A 19,792-nucleotide genomic window follows, 5' to 3' on the forward strand; every position below is an offset into this window, starting at 1 on the left:
GTTAATCTGATGTTCTCTTCATAAACCTGTGGCTCTGGAGGATTATTCAGACGTAGAAATGAGGTTTTTAGACGGATGGGAACTGAAGAATGTGAATAAAACGCCTGGAAGGTGTTGGCGTTGCATGAAGCGATGAAGCCTCAGATTATTTGTCCCCTGTGAGCGTCTGTCTCCTCCTCCTCCTCCTCCTCCACGCTGGCCACAGATGCTCACCTTTCCTTGCCCTCATACTTTTTATAACCTGGTGTTTCCTCCTCAGCTGACCGCCCAGCCTCCATCCGTCCCTTCTCCTCTTTTCCTCCCTCGTTATCCGTCTGTCTCTCCATCGTTTCAGCTCAGAGCCCAGGTTACATGTTCCCCTGCTTCCCTCTGATGGATCTGTCTTATTAGCAGCTACGTGGGCGTGAAGCAGGCCTGTCCTCGCTGCTGTGATAATGTGTCAGTGCAGCACACACATGCACGGCGCTCCAGGCGCTGCTTGGTGTGTGTGTGTGTGTGTGTATGTGTGGTTATGGAAATGGACGTTGAATGCTGCAGCAGGAGGCGATGGGATGTGCATTTAAAGGCTGGGTATTTGCATGACGCTGCTGTGATCACCTGAGGACAGGCTGTGCTGTGATTATGCAGCAGAGCGGCGTCGATGAGTCTTTCTGCTGTGGAGGAAACGTCCTCAGGGTTATACACAACGGCTTTGGAAGATCAGTGAAAACCACATGTGGATATCGACTGATGCTGCCTCATGAAGCGTTACATGATGAAAACAAAGATTTTCAAACCCTCTGGTCACCTGCAGAGAAATCAGAAATTATACTCCACTGGATTCATTATTCCTGCTCTAAACTCAGTCCACTCGTTGTTTTTCATAGTCAAACCTGCTTCCACTGAAATTTGATGAAGATTTATCACAAACTGCACAGTGCTGGGCCGAAGGTCTGCAACCTTTACTCTCATAGGAGCCATTTTTCCTCAGCTCACCTGGATTAAAGTCATTCAGGAGACACACAATCTACTTTATCTTCACAATAAAGACAAAAAAGAGGATAAAATTCAAAACAAAATTCAAATTAGGAAATTATAGTCTGATGAGAAGTTTTTTGTGTTTAAAAAATGTACATGGGATGTCTTCATATTTTATTCCCGATAAATTTGCAAAAATTTTAAGATAATTGAAAAAAAAAGTAACAAATTTCATAAAATTTGCAAAATTGATGACATCTTAATAAGCTGCAAAATTTGCCAAAAAATTAAAAATTTTAAAATTGCATTTTCATAAGAAAAGAGAATTTAAAAAAAATTCAAAATTTGAAATTTGAAAATTTTCCAAAAATTAAACAATTTAAAAATTGCATTTTTATTAAAAAAAAGAAAATAAAAAAATTATAGAAATTTGAAAATTTGCCAAAAAAAAAAAAAAAAAAATTCAAAAACTTTGGAAATTTATCAATATTTAAAAAAAAATCACATTAAAATTTTGCCTTTTTTTATTTTTATTTTTTTACAAGAATGGAATGTAAATTAGTTGTTAGATTTGCAAAAATTATATTAATTAATTAATTAAAAATTGAAATAAAAAAGATGCAAAAAAATAAAAATCCCCAAATTAAAAACTAAAATTCTAATTGTTATTACAGGAGCTGAAGTATAATATTATTTAGTGTCAATGTCTTTGAAACCTTTGTAAGAAAAATAGATAAAAAATTTTTTATCTCAATAATATTTTTTAAAGCTACAAGGAGCTACCGCAGAGGAGTCAAAGGACCACATGAGGCCCCAGAGCCACAGGTTGAACACCCTTGGTTTGGTGGGTTGAATGGGCTGTTGTCATGGATTTAAGATCTGCTTTTGGCAGAAAGTTTTTGATGATTTTTCCAGTTTCTTTTTTTCATGTTAATATTCACACAACTGCCTTTTTTATTCTTTTACATGACATTTTCAAAGAAAAATGTGGAGTAAAGTAGAGTAAAGTAAAGTAAAGTAAAGTAAAGTAAAGTAAAGTAAAGTAAAGTAAAGTAAAGTAAAGTAAAGTGGAGCTCCAACCTCACAAAACCTTTACTGCAAAGAGCACAGAAACCATCCTCTCTGCTGCTGCTGCTGCTGTGGCTGCTTCACTAAAACCCATGGTGCTGCTGTTCAGGGTTTCCTGAGTGTGAAGCAGGAAGTACTTGAAGTTTTCACTGAGGTCAAAGCTGCTGTTGAGTGTTTCTGTTCACCCACAGATGGAGCTCTTTGTGTCCTCACCGCCATAACCTCAGACACTCGGTTAACGCTGGTCATGGAGGCTTTCTGCTGAGCGAGCTGAACCTTCATGACGCTGGCTCTCACACACAGAGCAGCTCTTAAACTCTGGTTTCTTTAACACCTGACACCTGCAGGCTGCTGTTTGCAGACGCCGTCTCTGATTGAGGCCTCAGCTCACAGGCCGTTGTTGGGGGCAGTGAACACGGGGGGCGTCAGCGGCCACGCTCTCAGGGGGTTATCAGGGATTGGAGAGGCTGAAGTGTCAGGTCTTTCCAGCTCTTGGAGTCCTTATCAGCTCTTATTTTGGCAGCAGCAGAGATGAAATCAGTGCTTTAGCTGCTGCTGCTGGGGCTCAGTATCAGTCTGCATCTGAAGAGGCTCTGAATCTGTTCACACCACGTTTCTACGTCTTTCTTCCTGTCATCAGCTCAGGACTTCTGGGAAACCTGCGTGTTAATAACAGCTCTGCTGTAGAGTCAAACATTTATCACTTTCTAAAGTGGGGTTTGAACTGTGTTTAGTTGAGACAAATAAAAACACGTCTACAAAGCTGGGTGTTAAATTAACTCTGGTGATTTTTCAGAGCAGGTCCATAAACGAGCTGTGATACCGTTAACATGATTTAAATCACATGATCTCTGTTTGAGGCAAAGGTTCCTCTGTTAGAGAAGAGAGAGAGGAAGATGAAATGAAGATTTAGCTCATCAGTGCAAACAGAAGGAGTGAGGGATGAGAAAAAAGATGAGTGACTGAATGGTTTGATGCAGAGATGGATGACAAAAGTTGGATGCAAGGATGGATAGATGAATGCAAAGATACAAAGATGGCTGCAGAGATGGATGAAAAGATGGATGAAAAGATGGTTGCAAAAATTGATGCAGAGATTGATAGTTGGACTTGTAAAGTTTGACTTAAAATTACAAAATTTTAAAAATGTGCAAATCAAAAAAAAAAAACATAAAAATTGTGCAAAAAATGTGAATCAATTCTAAAATTTTGGCAAAATTTCATAGTTTTGCAAAAAACAATTTATAAAAAATTTGATACCTTTGCAAAGAATTTTTAAAATTCTAAAACTTTTCAATTTTTTTTTGTTATTTTGGATTGGAATTTATTTGCAAAAATGTGCAAAAATTCAAAATATTTTGAATATATGTTAAAAAAATAAAGAAAATCAATTCAAGCTGTTTACCATTTTTTGTAGTTAGTAAAAACTAATTTAAAAAAAAAAAACAAATTCCAAAATTTGATAAAATTGCAAAATATTAAAATAAAAAAAATCTTAGCACAGGATTTTTTTTAGTGTCAGTGTCTTAAATGATCAATGTCCTTTGTAAGAAAAATAATCTTTGGTTCAAAAACTGTGATAATTGAAAAAAAAAATCAGAAATTTGCTAGCTCATCATTTCTTTTTTTTTTCAAAATTTGAAAGAAATGAAAAAAAAAATTCTTAAAATTTGCAATTTTTTTAATTGCAAAAATTACCACTCCCCCTGAAAAAAATTATATGAAGTCCCCAATAAAATTTTGAATTCTTTTTGAAATTTGAAATAGTTTAAAAAAAACGCAATAAATTAACAAAAGAAATTGCAATAAAAAAAAATGTTCTACATGATTTCTGTAGAGCAAATGTCTTAAATTACCATTACCCTCTGTAAGAAAAAAAAATTCTTTATTTCAATATATATATTTTTTAAAGCTACAAGGAGCCACTGCAAAGGATTCAAAGGGCCGCATGAGGCTCCAGAGCCACAGGTTGAAGACCCTTGAACCAGAGGACCAATGTGTCTTCACTGACATGTTGGAGAGATGTTTCTGAGCGATGAGTGAGAGCTGCAGTAATGATCTCCAGCTCTGTGTTTGAGGACACGGCTCTGTCGTCCTCTCAGATCATCTTTCCCAGCATTCCTGGCTGTTGTGCTCGGTGTGACTGCGAGCTGCTCGGCTGACTGCGAGCTGCTCGGCTGACAGTCTGCCTGTATTTAAATGTCAGCTGAGGCTGTGTGGGCCGCGCTTCCTGATTGTTGCAGCTGTTTCATGTGAAGCTGCGGTCGTGGGAGTTTGCAGAGTTTTTAGCATCTTAAGTGATTTTTTCCCCTCTCCTTCAGAGACGTATCATTAAATAAAGGAAAGGCTGACTTTAAAATGTCAGAATCCTTCCGACAATCACCTTTCCTCTCTCATTTCATTTCCTGTGCGCCCTCTTTTTTCACAACACGCTCTCCTTTTCCTCCCACAGACTGAATAAGTGTATGAGGTGCCTTAATAACCCTCCTACCCTCGCTGTGAGCTCGCCGTTGACTCACGGGTAGTAATGCTGAGGGAGATTAACATGCAATATTCTCCTGATCCCGGTTCCTGCCCTGTCACCACCTCCAGAGCTGCACTCTCAGCCCGTCAGGACTAAGTCCATGAAGAAAGTCCACAGAGGTTTTACTGTCACAGTCACAGAGAAGTGACCGGAAACTCTCCAGAGAGACTCAGAGAGAGGCCGTCAGCTCGGCCTGTGGAGAGGTCTGTAGCTGAGCTGATGAGGTAGCAGACAGTTTTTTATGAGAGCTGAGTCCACATCAGGTCAAAGCTCATTTCAAGCCAAACAGAAACGGTTTCTGTCTCTCTAAGATTCGTCTGCAGCTGAACGCCGTGCCCTCGCTGTTTGTGTTTCCAAAGCGTCGTTAGCGATGAACCGTCCCGGGTTTTTAATGAAGGGCCGTGAGTGGACGGCTTCCACTGTTTATTTTTAAGAGCCGAGCTTTTGAAGTGACTTCAAAGGATTGTCTTTGATTCTGGGGGTGAAATAACAGCCCAGTGCATTTTGGGAAAATGAGTCGATTCCTCTGAAGTGATTTCCAGATTAGGCGCCGCGCCATCATTCACATTCATGGGTCAGAATTCATCTCAGAGAAGAAGTGTTTTCATTTTCAAGGATACTCTGGTGATTCAGTGAAGCACTTTCACAGATTTCAGAAACACACATGAAAGAGTTTAGACCAACGGTCCTCAACCTGTGGCTCTGGACCCTCATGTGGCCCTTTGACTCCTCTGCAGTGGCTCCTTGTAGCTTTAAAAAATATGATAGAAATAAAGAATAGTTATTTTTCTTACAGAGGGTATTGATAATTAAAGAGACTGACTTAAAAAAAAATTATTGAACATTGCAATAAATAAAATAATGCATTAACATTTTGTTTGAATAAATATGCATCATGTCTTGACATTTTTTGAGATTTTTGTATTTTTTTGAGTTTGTGCAAATTTTTGAATTTCAATTTTTTTAAAATTTAATTAAATTTTAGAATACATTTTTTTTGAAGATTTTGCAAAATTTTTAGCTTTCAGCATTTTTTTTTATTTCTGAATTTCTGCAAAATTTTGAAAATGATTACATTTTTTTAACAATTTATTTTAGAAATTTTGCAGTTTTTTAAAAATATCTTTTGTCAGTTGATGAAATTTTGGCAAATTATTATTTTTCCAATCCAATCCAATCCACTTTATTTATATAGCACATTTTTAAAAACACTTAAGTTCACAAAAGTGCTGCACAGTTAAAATAACATAAAAGAAATAAAATCAATAAACATAACACATTAAAACAAATAAGAGTCATAAATGGGATTATTGCACATTTTAAAATTTAATTATCTAAAAATAATTTTTGAAATTTTTTTGAGATTGTTGCATTTTTTTTAAGTTTGTGCAAATTTTTGAATTTTATTTTTTTTTAACATTCAATCAAAATAAAAAAAAAACTTTTTTTTGAAGATTTTGCAAAATTTTTACTTTTTAGCATTTTATTTTAATTTTTGAATTTCTGCAAATTTTTGAAAATTATTTAATTATTTTAACAATTTATTTTAGAAATTTTACAAATATTTAAAAAATATTTTTGTCAGTTAATGAAATTTTTGCAAATTATTGTAATTTTGATATTTTTCCACATTTTTTAAATTTTATTATTTAAAAATAAATTTTGCAATTTTTTGAAAACAAAATAACTTATTTAAATCTTATACACTATGCAATTTTATGAAATTAATGACATTACAACTATTTGTTTATTTATATTAAATGTATACAAATTTATTAAAAATAAAAAACTAACATCACATGCACAGTTTGTTAGACAAAAAACTTTTTTGTTTACATAATTATGTACTAAATTTGATACACTTTGTCTTTATTATGAAGGTAAAGTAGGTTTTGTGGCTCCTGAATGGCTTTAATCCAGGTGAGCTGACACAGAGGAATGAGCTGTCATGATGTTCATTAATCTTTCTGTAAAATCACCACACACACTGAAACAGAAAACGGTGTCCAAACCCATAAAGCTTCAGGATTAGGAGGTAAATCTAGGTAAATAGAGTCTCTGAATAATTGTAATAGTAAGATTTCTATTGTTCTGTGAATAATCGTCATCCATCAGCGTTGAGTTATTTCTGTTTCCTCTCTTCAAATCGAGCCCCAGCTGGAGCCCTGACACCCGACCAATGAAGCAGTAACACAACACGTCCAGTGGACTGTGACCGTCTCTTTTCATCTGCTCTCTGCAGAATTGCTCCATCTCTTTACCTGCCCCCCCCCCCTGCCTGCTCCGTCTCCCCTCGCTTTGTCCTCTCAATTAGATTAGTTCAGTTCGATTTGAAGAGGACTGAGGCTTGATGAGAATCCCAGAGTGGGCCGGGCAGTTTGACGAGCAGCCGGCCGACTGCAGACACGCAGAGCTGAGGTGATAAGAGCAGGTGGAGGATCGGGGAACAGGTGAATGTATCAGTGAGTGTTTGAGGGGTCATGGTGTCTGCTGACTTCCCTCACACTTTAACACATGAAGAGAAACATGTCTGAGCTGGAGATCGACAGCAAAGTAGCAAACAGAGTGAGAAATAAAGCTTCAACTTTGACCACCTGAAAAAAAAAGACTCTTATGGAGTAAATGTAGAAAATAAAATTTTAAAATTCATACATTTTTAATCGACTTGCAAATATTTTTAAAGGTTCTGAAAATTGTAATTTCATAAATTTCATGAATACTCAAAATTTATTAAATTTCAGCAAGTTGCAAAATTAGAAAAAAAATAGATAAAAAATCTGCAAAAATTAGCAAAAAAAAAATCACAAATATTTAAAGTGTCATAAATTTGAAAAAAGGTTTGATTTTCAAAAAATTGTAAAAAATTCCAAAATTTTGTTTTTTTTTCCAAATCGAATGGGATTAAATAATTAGCAAAAATTTGCAGAAATTTAACCAGTTTTGATATTTTCGAAAAATTTAAAAAGCAAAAAAATATTTTTTTGACAACCTGAAAAAAAGCATCACAAAGAGTGTGATAGAGTAAATTTACAAAATAAAGTTTATTACTCAATATATTTTTAAAGGAATATTTTTAATAATTGTGAAATTTGTAATGTCATGAATTTCAATTAAAGCAATATTTATGAAATGTCAATACGTAGCAAAATTTAAATAAAAAAAGAAATTAAAAAGATTTGTAAAAAAAAACAACTAAATTTTTAAATGTCATGAATTTGAAAAAAAAAAAAGGTTATTCTAAAAAATGTGCCTTGTGTTCAAAAAATGTAAAAATTCAGGAATTTTGCTTTTTTTCCAAATCAAATGGGATTAAAAAAAAAAAAAAATTAAAAGCAAAAAAAAAATTGTTTTGACAATCTGAAAAAAAGCATCACAGAGAGTGTGATAGAGTAAATTTAGAAAATAAAGTTTACTTCTAGATGCATTTTTAAAAGAATATTCTTAAAAATTGTGAAATTTGAAAAAAAGTCAAAAATCAAAAAAACTTAATTATTTTGACAGCCTGAAAAAAGCATCACATAGAGTGTTATAAAGTTAATTTAGAAAACTAAATTTAAACCTAATACATTTTTTATAGAATTTTCTTAAAAATTGTAAAATTTGTAATGTCACAAATGTCAAGAATAAACAAAATTTATAACATTTCAATAGGTTGTAAAATAAAAAAAAAAGAAATTAAAAAAATGTGCAAAAATGTGCAAGAATTCAAAATTATTTTAAAATTTTATATATGTGAAAAAAAGGGAAATTTCAAAAATGTGCTTCATTTAAAAAAATGTAAATGTGATTAAAATAATTTGCAAAAAATGTCAATAATTAATTTTTTTTTTTTCTTGACAACCTGAAAAAAGCTGTCAAAGAGAGCCTTTTTTTAACTTAATTTTTTGCGCTCTTATTTTATATCTGTAGTTATTTTATCCTGATGTCTAACTTTAGAGGCCCAGATGTAATAAATGATTCACATTCAGGTTGAAAGTCATGGAAACTGTGAGATCATTGTTCAAACTGCATCAGTGTCAGACACACAGTATGTGACAGGAGGAGCAGACCAACCCCAGTTTAACAGATGATGTTTTTCTTCCTCTTTCTCCTCATTATTTCTGACTTTATCGGTCTCATCACACCAGGTCTGTCACCAGGTCCTGTGTCTGAATACACCAGATGTGATCTGTCTCTGCTCCGGCACGTGTTGGCAGTCACAGACTAAGGAGTTCCCTGGATTTCTGTTTGAGGCCAAAAAGAGGCCAAAAAGAGACCACATTACGCCCCTGAAGGCTGGGGCCGATCTCTTACAATCAGACTCCTGGAGGAGTCTTTGTCCTTTTGTTTGTTCAGAAAACAAAGCCTCACGTTCTTCACCCCAGACAAAGAGAAATCTGTGTTCTTATTTGTCGAGTTTTGAATTTTCCACACCGTCTTGCTTTTTAGATTCATTTTGTTTCCGTCTATGAAAACAAGGTCACAAACACTCTTGTTGTTCTCTCGCTCTTAAGGAAGCTTTTACCTTTCAACAACTTCCTCTGCGAGTTTTTGCAAATCAGGGCGCAGGATAACACTTTAAAAAAGAAAGCTCCAGAGGAGGCATGTGAGGAAAGATGCTCCAGGAAGGATCAGAGACAGATGTGAAAGACGAGGGTTTAAACCGTAACCAGTGTTCGCTCTTTATTCAAAGACGTGTAACATCTTCTGTGTCATCATTATCATCAGCAGTCTGTCCTCTGACACTCTCTTTGACTTTGACTTTGATGAAAATGTGTCTCATTTACATTTTTATAGTTCCTGACCTTTCAGAAGTGAGGCATGAAATTCTCCTGACAGCAGAATGAAAATAGAGCTAATGCAGAGCTAATGTCTCTGTGCTAACACTCGCTGACATTATGCATCTGAAGTTGGAAGATGGTCCAGTCCTGCAGCCTGCAGGGTGAGAGGATGGATGAGATAAATGTGCAGAAAAAAGAGAAATGCATGAAGTTAATCAGCAGAAACAAAGACTTAGAGCAGGAGTCCGCAAACTTTACTTTCATAGGAGCCGTTTCACCTCAGCTCAGCTGGATTAAAGTCATTCAGGAGCCACAACATCGACTTTATCTTCACTATAAAGACTAAATGGTGGATCATGTTGTAGTAAAAATCTAGTGAATGTTTAAACCAAAAGTTTGCAGAAATTAAAATATTTTGAAATTTGCAAATTCTCCAAAATATTTGAAACTTTTTTCTTAATTTGAAAAAAAATCAAAAAATTAAAATTCAAAAATGCAAAGATCTAAAAAAAAAAAAAAAAGAAAAAAAAAAGTCAACAGATGAGATCAATATTCAATTCAACAAAATGTGAAGGCATGAATTTATTTAGTGTCAATGACCAAAGTCATCAATACCCTCTGTAAGGAAAATAAAAATTCTTTATTTCTTTTAATAAGATTTTGCCCAAAATTGGCCTAAATTCATCTTTAAAAAAATGCAGTTTCAAAAATGTGCTTAGTTTTCAAAAAATTGTAGAAAATCTTTACAAAAATGCAAGGTTTTCAAGAAATGGAATAAGAATATTCACAAAAAATGTGCAAAATTGTGAAAATATTGAATTTTAAAAAATTTAACAAAATTGCAAAAATTTGGATTTTTTTGGCTTACTTTTAAAAAATGTAAAAAAAAAATAAATAAATAAATAAAAGAAAAAAATCGCAAAAATTCAAAAAAAATTGTTAGCTTTATCTTTTCCAAAAAGTTGTGCATTTTTAGTTTAAAAAAATGTTAACGCATGGTTTTAATTTATGTCAATGTTTTTAATAATGACTACCCCACTTAGATTTTTTTTTTTTTTATTTCAATAAAATTTTTAAAGTTACGGCAAACCACTGCAAAGAAGTCAAAGGGCCACATGAGGCTCCAGAGCCACAGGTTGAACACCCTTGCCTTACTGAGAGCTGTTTCTGAACGTGAATCTCTCTGTTCACCTAAAAGCAGTTTAAAGAAATAAGAAAAAATGTAATTACTATGAAAGAGCGTGATCTGTGTGTGTGTGTGTGTGTGTGTGTGTGTGTATGTGTGTGTGTGTGTGTGTGTGTGTGTGTGTGTGTGTGTGTGTGTGTGTGTATTGTACTTGGTAATTAGGTTGGCTTCTTGGATGAAAGGATTCATCGCAGCGTCAGTGTTTTCTCTTCTGAAACTAATCAGACAGATTTACACGCACGCTCCGCCTGCCGTCGGCCCGCCGACAATAAAACATCCAGCGTGGAACGACTCATCTGTCTCAGCAGACGACGGCGGAAAGATAACAGGCCTGTCATCACGCTCGGAGACACTCAAGAGGGTAAACAGAGAGTGTGAAAAGTGCTTTATTATACCTGCTCTGACACGGCAGCAGATTATGTGTAACGGTTAAACAGCCGTGATAAAGCACATCCTGTTGGCTTTGTTTACATCCTGGATACGGTCCTCAAAGCTGCTGCTGCTGCTGCTGCTGCTGCTGCTGCTGGTCATCCAGGGTCACCAGGAAGTTCAAGTTTTCCTTCTTTAAATTTTCTTGTGGCGTCGTTTTTTTTTTTTTTTTATTTGCGGCTGATTCTGGAGCAGGATTAGGAAAATAATCTGCTGAAGTTTTTCTCAAACAATGTTTTGCTAAAGTCTCTGTGAGGGCCGTCCATTTGGAGCTGCTTACAGTGACACCTGTGGCCACAACCGGAAGTGTTTATTACAGGATAAACACTCAGTTTCCCACAATCCTCCACTGTTGGAAAGACTCTGGCCAACTTGTGCATTTGAACTTTTTAACTCCACTTTTCTTTGTTCAAACTACTTTTCCCAGAATGCAAAGCAGCAAGGTAATGTATGTGTTTGTAGTTTGAATGGTGACAACAATCAAACTTTGTAAACTCAACGTGTAGTACAGGGGGCGCCAAAAACAACTCAAAGAAAAAAACTTTGAGGAGTTTTAGTCTGATTTTTGTTTGTTTTCTGTTTTTTTTTTTTTGTCTTTAAACATTATTTGATTTTCTCTAAATGAAACCCAGGATGATTTGATTGTGAGAAATGAGTGGACTTGACTCCTGACAGCGTGTGATAGCGCTGTTGTTTTTGCTGAAGCTGTGAGTCAGTGGAGCTTTGTTGTTGGACTTAATCATAATTAGTAAAGAAATAAAGGCCCTGTGTCTTTACCTGTTTCTTTGGCAACAGACGAAACACAAACACAGACTGGTCTGAAGAATTAAAAAGGACTCCTCTCCTGTGAGAGCTGCGTTTCCTCCTCTCTGTGTTTAGTGATGAACAAAGGTTTAAAGAGAGATGAGGTGTGAATGTTTCAGAGCAGGACGTGTGGAGGACGTGGACGCTGAGCATCTCTGAACCTGAAGCTGTTGTATCACATGTTGGGATCAAACTCCTCCCTCAGTGTCTCTTTCCTCTTTGTGTGTTTCTGTGCAGAGGGGCCTCGGCTCACGAGACCATTGTCCTGTTTTCACAAAGACCTGGAGTCAGAGTCAGAATCCTCAGAGCTGTTGATCTGAAGTATTCAGCTGAGTTCAGACTCATTCAGTCTCAGGTGACGCAGCGAGCTGCAGCTTTTCTTTTTCAGACTGCTTTGACGTAAACTGTTCAGTTGTGCTACACCATCGGTCTTCAACCTGTGGCTCTGGAGCCTCATGTGGCCCTTTGACTCCTCTGCAGTGGCTCCTTGTAGCTTTAAAAAATATTATTGAAATAAAGAATTTTTATTTTTTTCTTACAGAAGGTATTGATAATTGAAGACATTGACACTTAATGAAATCAAGTGTTAACATTTTTTTTTTCTTGCAAATTTTTTTTTAATTTTTGCAAATTTTTGGGGAATTTATTTTTTATTTTTTCAAGTTTTCAAATTATGAAAAAAAAATTTTGGAAGCTTATTATTTTTTTGTAATTTTTTTGCAATATCTTTTTTAATTTATGTGACTTTTAAAGTTTTGGTTAAATTTCATAAAAGAATTAAAAATTTTATTTGAAGCTTCATTTTTTTTGGGGGGGGGTAATTTTTTCAATTTTTTTTTTTAAATGCAAATTTTTATTTTTTAATTTTTAAAGTTTTTTTTTTTTAATTTTGAAAAAAAATATTTTTTTTTATGGTGAGCAAGCAAGTTTTTGATATTTCTTGCAAATATCAAAATTTTCAAATTTCTGCAAATTATTTTAATTCAATAAATTTGAAAAAAATTTGCAATTCGTTTAGATTTTTTACAATTTGTTTTGTTTGCAAATGTATTAGGTTAAAGAAAAAAAAAACTTGAAAAAAAATATTTTTTTTGCAAATCTATGAAATTTGGGAAAATTTGGGGATTTTTTTTCTTTCAATTTTAGCACATTTTTTAAATTTATTTTTTTTATTTTGAAAAATTTTGAAACTTCAAAAATATTGCAAATTTAGGAAATTCACGACATTACACATTTTTCAAATTTTAAAAAGTATTCCCAAATTTGGCTTTTTGTTCGGATAATTACTCACCAAGTTTTACTATATTTAGAATTGTATACACTTTTTTTGTCTTTATTAAAGTAGATTTTGTGTCTCCTGAATGACTTTAATCCAGGTGAGCTGAGGAAAAATGGCTCCTGTAGTAAAGTAAAGGTTGCAGACCCCTGATCTTGGATAATATTTTTATTAGTTAAACTCTTTCTGAATCCATACCTGGATGTGTGACGGCTGCTTGTTTATCTTCTCAGGACGCTCGTTGACATCAGACCCCTCTGCTCTCTGCTTTTCTTTCTCTGCTGTGAATCTGATTAGAGTCTATTTATTAACTTCCTGTTGAGAAACTGTGATGTAAGGTAATAGGTCTGCACTAACCAGAGGGCGCAGAAGAAAAATAGACCCTTGACACACTTACACACACACACAGGAAAAGACTTTATTCATCGCCCTGTGTGTGTGTGTGTGTGTGTGTGTGTGTGTGTGTGTGTGTGTGTGTGTGTGTGTGTGTGTGTGTGTGTGGGAAGAGGAGAGCGCCTGTCTTCAGGTCACAGGGCTGCTCCTCTTGCTGTTTGTCTTAGACACACTCACACTCACACACACACACCATCCTACCTCTTCTGAAAATGTGTGTGTGATGATGACGTGAAGACGAGCGGAGGATCACAGTAACTCTGAAAGTGTGTGAGCAGCCAGAGGGTCAGGCTGACATTTCCCTCACAGATTGATCTGACTGTAAAATATGAATGAAATCAGATTCAAAGACACACGGAGGAATATGTCTCTGCTCTTTTCTCTGATGTTTCTGATAATGAACAAATCACAGCAGAGTCAGGCTGTTTGGAGTTTGGAGGAACCAATGAGGAGTCGTTATGTTTCACTGATCTTTTAGTGTTTTTATACTGTATCAGATCCTAGAAACCTTGATTTACACAGTTTGTGTGTGTGTGTGTTTGTGTGTGTGTTCCCCCACAGGGCGCAGGGTCCTCGCATGATGTCCAAACACACGGGTGAGCAGCTGTCCAGCACCACGGTCAGCGAAGCCTCCACTGCCATCACCTCGTCCACTGTGGACACCACGCCTGCCTCTAAGGTACAGCTGATCACAGGAGTGTGTGTGTGTGTGTGTGTGTGTGTGTGTGTGTGTGTGTGTGTGTGTGTGTGTGTCCTCTCACACATCTTCAGAAGTCCTACTCATATTGTGGCATTTCCTTTGAGCTATACCAAGGGTCTTCAACCTGTGGCTCTGGAGCCTCATGTGGCTCTTTGACTCCTCTGCAGTGGCTCCTTGAAGCTTTAAAACATATTATTGAAATAAAGAATAGTTATTTTTCTTACAGAGGGTATTGATGATTAAAGACACTGACACTTGAATAAAATCAGACGTTGACATTCAGTTGAACTAAATATGCATCACCTCTTGCAATAAAGCTAACAATGTAGTTTGCAATTTTTTTGACAATTGTGAAAAAAAGTGAATTTCAATTATTGAAATTAATTAAAATTGAGAAAAAAATGTTTTTTTTTTAAGATTTAGCAAATTTTGCTTTTTCTTTTTTTCAAGCAATTTTTTTATTCGATTTTTTTAAAAATGTGCAAATTTTTGCTAATTTAATTTTTTTTTAGAAAATTTTTGAAAATACAATCTTTAAATTTTTTTGCCCTTTTTGAAATGTTGGAAAATGTTTTCTAAATTTTCAATTTTTTATCAATTTTCCTAATGTTTTGATTTGTTTTCTTATTTTGCAAAGTTTTGAAATTTCAATTTTTGACATGAAAATGTAAAAAAATGTTTTTTTTTTTAAGATTTTGCAAATTTTTGAAACTTTGGTAAATTTCTTTTTTTTTTTCTTTTTTTTTTCTGTGCAAATTTTGCATATTTTTGCGCTTTTTTTTTGCAAATTTCATGTTTACTTTTTTTGCAAAATAGATACAAAAATAATTTTAATTTCATTTTTTTTAAATATGCAAAAATTTATAATTATTTAATTTCAAAACATTTTGAAAATACAATCTTTAATTTTTTTCCCCTTTTTGAAATGTTGGGAAATGTTTTTTTACATTTTAGAATTTTTAATAATTTTCCTAAGTTTTGATTTCTTTTTTTAATTTTGCAAGTTTTTGAAATTTCAATTTTTTTATTTTTTTTGCAACTTATCCAGATTCTATTAACTTTGAAAATGTATGACATTTACATTTTCTTCCTTTTTTTTTTACATTTGCATAATTATTAAGAATTAAAAAGAAGACGTACGTACATATGTACGATTTTAAAAACACTTGAAACTTTTGTCTTTATTGTGAAGATAAAGTAGATTTTGTGTCTCCTGAATGACTTTAATCCAGGTGAGCTGAGGAAAAATGGCTCCTGTTAAAGTAAAGGTTGCAGACTCCAGCTTTAACCACCTGCTCACTTCCCATGATCCCTCACACAGACCCTGCACAGACTGACTCTGGCCTTCAGTCTCTTTGTCTGCTAACACTGATCTCAGAGTCTCAGCTCAGCCACGGTTTACGACTCTGCTCCGTGTGAGGCCATCAGGGTCTCAGGACAGCTAACCCTGTCACCTCTAAAACACTGACTCCACGTTCACGCTAACATTTCTTATCACTTGTTTCCAAAGTGGATTCATCTGCCGTCCACAGGCTCAGTTAAAGAGTGTGTTTCTTGACCTCTGCTGAGGAAATATCACGATTTCTGCTCAGTTTGTGTCTCTGACCGGGTTATGAACAGGCTGAACTTTGAAATTCGAGGCTTTGTTGTGTAAAGTTGGAGGAGCGGGGTCTGAAGAGTTAATTTGTTGTCTGATTAAAAAGCTGTTGAGCTTTTAAATGTGATGTAATTAAAGAGGAGTCTTCCCTTCACGCTGCAGAGGAAGAAGTGCAGACAAAGGCAGCATTGATTTAGACTTTTCTTTTAATGAACTAATTATCTTCTCTTTCCTTCAGGCGCTTAAAAACTAACCTTAACACGGCATCTTGATTTCTGCTCCAGTGTGCTGGTGGCTTACAGTGATCGCAGCACAGTTTGTGTGGTTTATGTAACTATAATAGTCCCCGAGTTAAAAGAGCATCAAAAAGAGCAGACGCTTTCGTCCAAAGCGACGTACGACACAAGCAAGAATTTAGACAGAAGGAAAACTTAGTTAATGCGACAAGTAGTGAGATCTTCTGGATCATCCTCCCCCTGAGGACAAAGAGGAGAAGGCTCAGATTAAGGGTCTACGTGTTCCCTGAACAGATGAGTCTTCAGACGTCTCTTAAAGTAGAAAGGGACTCTGTGGATCGTATAGAGTTTGGTAATTCATTCACCATTTGGGAACAACAGAGGAGAAGAGTCTGGCTAGAGATTTAGAGCCGCGCTGGGCTGGGAGCACCAGGCGTCTTTCACAAGCAGAGCGTAGAGGACCAGGAGGAGTGTAGACCTGGATGAGGGACCCCAGGTAGGCAGGAGCTGGTCTTGTCAGGGTTTTGTAAGAAGAAGAAGAGCTTTGAATTTGATAGGAGCTGCTACAGGAAGCCAGTGAAGAGAGATTAACAGCTGGGTGACATGTGCTGTTTGGGGCTGGTTAAAGACCAGATGTGCTGCTGCATTCTGGGTAATCTGCAGAGGTTTAAATGTGGTCTAAAAAGCCAATAAATCAAGCACAGCAGCATTGTTTCCAGGCTCTCATAGCCCCTCTGTTCAGAACGCTCTGATTTAGTGGGCGTGGCCTTCATATGTAAATGAGCCACTGCTGATACCGCCCCGCTCTTCCACGTCACTGAGAGCGGCGCCACGAGCTCCGAGTGCACAATGTTTAGAAAACAGAGAAGCTGGTTTACCGTAACATTACAGGCTAAAACAACAGGCTAACTGCAGCTAAAGTTAGCATCCTGAAGCTAACACAGAGACAGGGGGGACACTGAGGAAAAGCTCTTTCATCTGCTCCACAGCACACAGCATTTAAAATACTCACATTTCCAGGGTCCCAGGTTTGTTGGAGGATGGTTGGTAATGCGCCTGGATTCAGGACCAGTCTATTGGCTAGCCCTCTGTTGGACTGTCCAAAGTTGGAAAAGCAGTCGGCCGTGAAGTGACTAGCACACACATGCACAGTTTTACTGAGTGTAGCTGGAACATTTCCTGATAAATGAGCTCTAGACACTTAGTCTGTCTTCTTCAGAGATGGGAAGCTTGAGCATGGAGCTATGTGGCTGTTTACAGCCAAAAACAGAGCAGTGATGGCTCTGCAACTTTGGCATTCTGAACAGCAGTGGGGGGTATCTGCTCTCGTGGACCAATCAGGTCAGACTTGCTCCTGATTGGTCAAAAAGGAGAATCGCTGACGTCAGCAAATCTCCAAAATCCAAACAGCTCGTTTTAGGTCAGGATTTAGCGCTCTGCGTGTGTCTCTGTGTGTGTCATGTTCAGACATGTTTCTCCTCTGGTGTAAGGTGGCAGCATCAGGAAGAGTCAAACTTTCAGTCTGTACTTTTTCTCACCTCTTCCTCCTTCACGCCGCCATCGGTGCAGACGCTGTTTCCTCTTCAGTCAGAGCTCATCAAGACTCTGTGTGGTCACATGACTCCTCCGCTCAGCATGAAGACGTCTGCTGGGATCAGACAGCATCTTTCTGTCTTCTTTATTCATTTTTTCTGCAGTGGCGTGTCTTTCTCACACACACACACACACACACACACACACACACACACACACACGGCTCCACAGTGGCGTGAAATCTCATCCCGCCCCACCAACAGGTGCCTGGGGACTGAGATTGAACATGTGTCATCAGGCGCGGTGCAGGGCTGACAGGGCATCCATCACGCCGGCCCGTCGCCTTTCCACGCCGTGTTCCCCCGGCCCGCCGCCCTCCCAGGTGCTCCGGCTCATCACCTCTGCCCCCCCTCCCCACAGGAAACGGCGCCGCAGCCTCATTCTGACAAGAAGAAGTGTGAACAAAGGAGCGCCTCTCCAAAGGAGGATGAGTCAGCGGCGTCCCCTCGGCACAGCACACCGCCATCAAAAAAGGCGTTTTTAACTAAGTCACATCGTTTCCTGCTCCTGACGAACATCAGAGTCGGACTGATCCCTCCCACGGCGCCCTCGCAGCTCCTCTTTGAGCTCCTCTGTCGTTCGCTGAATATTTAGTGGTGTTGTCTTGGTAAGTCGACGGCTCAGCCTCTTCTTCAGGACAAAGTCAAAGTCATGGAGGAGTTGTTTTCTGGTGGTTTACGGGCTCACCAGGTCCCGCTCAGCGTCTGAAACTAGTCGAGTGTTTTTCAGTCAGAGCCTCTGACTCAGATTAAATCTGACGGTTCAACATGAATCCAGGACCGTTCCACCTTTTTAGTTTTTCTGCTTTCAGATCAAAAACGGTTTCACCTGTTCAGACTTTCACACCTCTACATGATCATAAAACTAAATTCATTAACTGATTAAAAAAAGTCTGTTCCAAAAAAACAAAAGCAAAAAACACGAGATCAACACGAGATCTTCATTAAATCTTTACGAGATCTTCGCGGGATCTTTAAAAGATCTCAAAGAGATTCTCAAAGGATTTTCATGACATTGTTGCAAGATCTTTACGAGATCTTCAAAGATGTTTACTAGATCTTATGAAATTTTTTTCTTGTAAAGATCTTGTGAGATCTTTACAAGATCTAAGAAGATTTGTACAAGATCTTCATGGGGTCTTTACATTTTTCAAGATCTACACAGTTTTTGATGAGATCTTCAACAGATCTTTGCTGGATCTCTGAGATCTTAAAGGGATTTTTGTCAGATCTTTATGAGATCTTTGCAGGATCTTCACAAGATGTTTGGAAGATATTGAGTACATTTTTACTGGATCTTTTAGTACATCTAAAGGATTATAAAGAGATCTTTAGAAGATCTTGTGAGATCTTTATAAGACCCAAAAAGATTTTAACAAGGTCTTCATGGGATCTTTTCAAGATTTTTAGAGGTCTTCATGAGTTTTTTTCAAGATCTTTACAGTCTTCATGAGATCTTTATGAGATCTTTGCTGGATCTCTATGAGATCTTACGGAGATTTTTGCAAGATCTTTACCAGGTCTTTGCGGGATCTTCACAGGATCCTTTGAAATGTTATATAGATCTTTACTAGATCTTTGAGGACATTTAAAGGATCATAAAGATATCTTAAGGAGATCTTTGCGGGATCTTCATAAGACATAACAAGATTTTTCCAAGATTTTCATGGGGTCTTTACAAGATTTTAACAAGATCTTTACCAGATCTCTGAGTCTCCACTGGATCTTTACAAGATCTTCACAGGATCCTTACGAGATCTCTAGAGGTCTTCACAGGTTTAATTTCAAGATCTTTACAGCCTTCATGAGATCTTTATGAGATCTTTGCAATAGGTTGGTAGGAGATCTTTTAGAGATACAGGATCTTAGAGGGATCTTTGGAGATCTTGTGAGATCTTTACAAGACAGGGGCAGGGAGCCTTGAAGAGACAAAAGGTTTCTGAAACAATAAGGTTTCTGATTAATCTGTAGCGATACTATGGGGGCTCCAGAGGGACGAAATAAAGATTAAAAGAGCACAGTACCCCCTCTTTAAGCTTTCTGTTTGTTAATACAGGGGAAGGATCAGGTGTGAGTTTGTACCGTTGGACTTGTTGGGCTTTATGAAAAACCTGTTGGTACAGCGTCTGGTTTACAGGGTGATTGATGAGGATGTGTTTCATTAACTGAGGCCTGAACAGCAGCTCCTGGAGTCCACCTTAACAAAGAGAAACTCTGGGTTTATAATCATATCACAGTTTATCCTGTGAAGCAGCCGGAGAGAGCAGAGA

At 36.8% G+C, this 19,792-nt stretch overlaps 1 protein-coding gene across 9 annotated transcripts in view; it reads left to right on the forward strand.

Moving 5' to 3' along the window:
• LOC141796085 (pleckstrin homology domain-containing family A member 7-like) overlaps nt 1-19,792 on the forward strand; it is a 200,321-nt gene that overhangs the window by 121,211 nt on the left and 59,318 nt on the right. For all 9 annotated transcript variants that reach the window (XM_074676985.1, XM_074676983.1, XM_074676987.1 and 6 more), the window contains one exon: nt 13,959-14,076. In XM_074676985.1, coding sequence (XP_074533086.1) covers nt 13,959-14,076 — 118 coding nt within the window. The remainder of the gene's footprint in view (nt 1-13,958; nt 14,077-19,792) is intronic.

The sequence above is a fragment of the Halichoeres trimaculatus genome, unplaced genomic scaffold (assembly GCF_033239565.1).
Source record: "Halichoeres trimaculatus isolate MK-OKI-2021-1 unplaced genomic scaffold, fHalTri1.1 fHalTri1_scaffold_10, whole genome shotgun sequence".
Classification (NCBI taxonomy): Eukaryota; Metazoa; Chordata; class Actinopteri; order Labriformes; family Labridae; genus Halichoeres; species Halichoeres trimaculatus.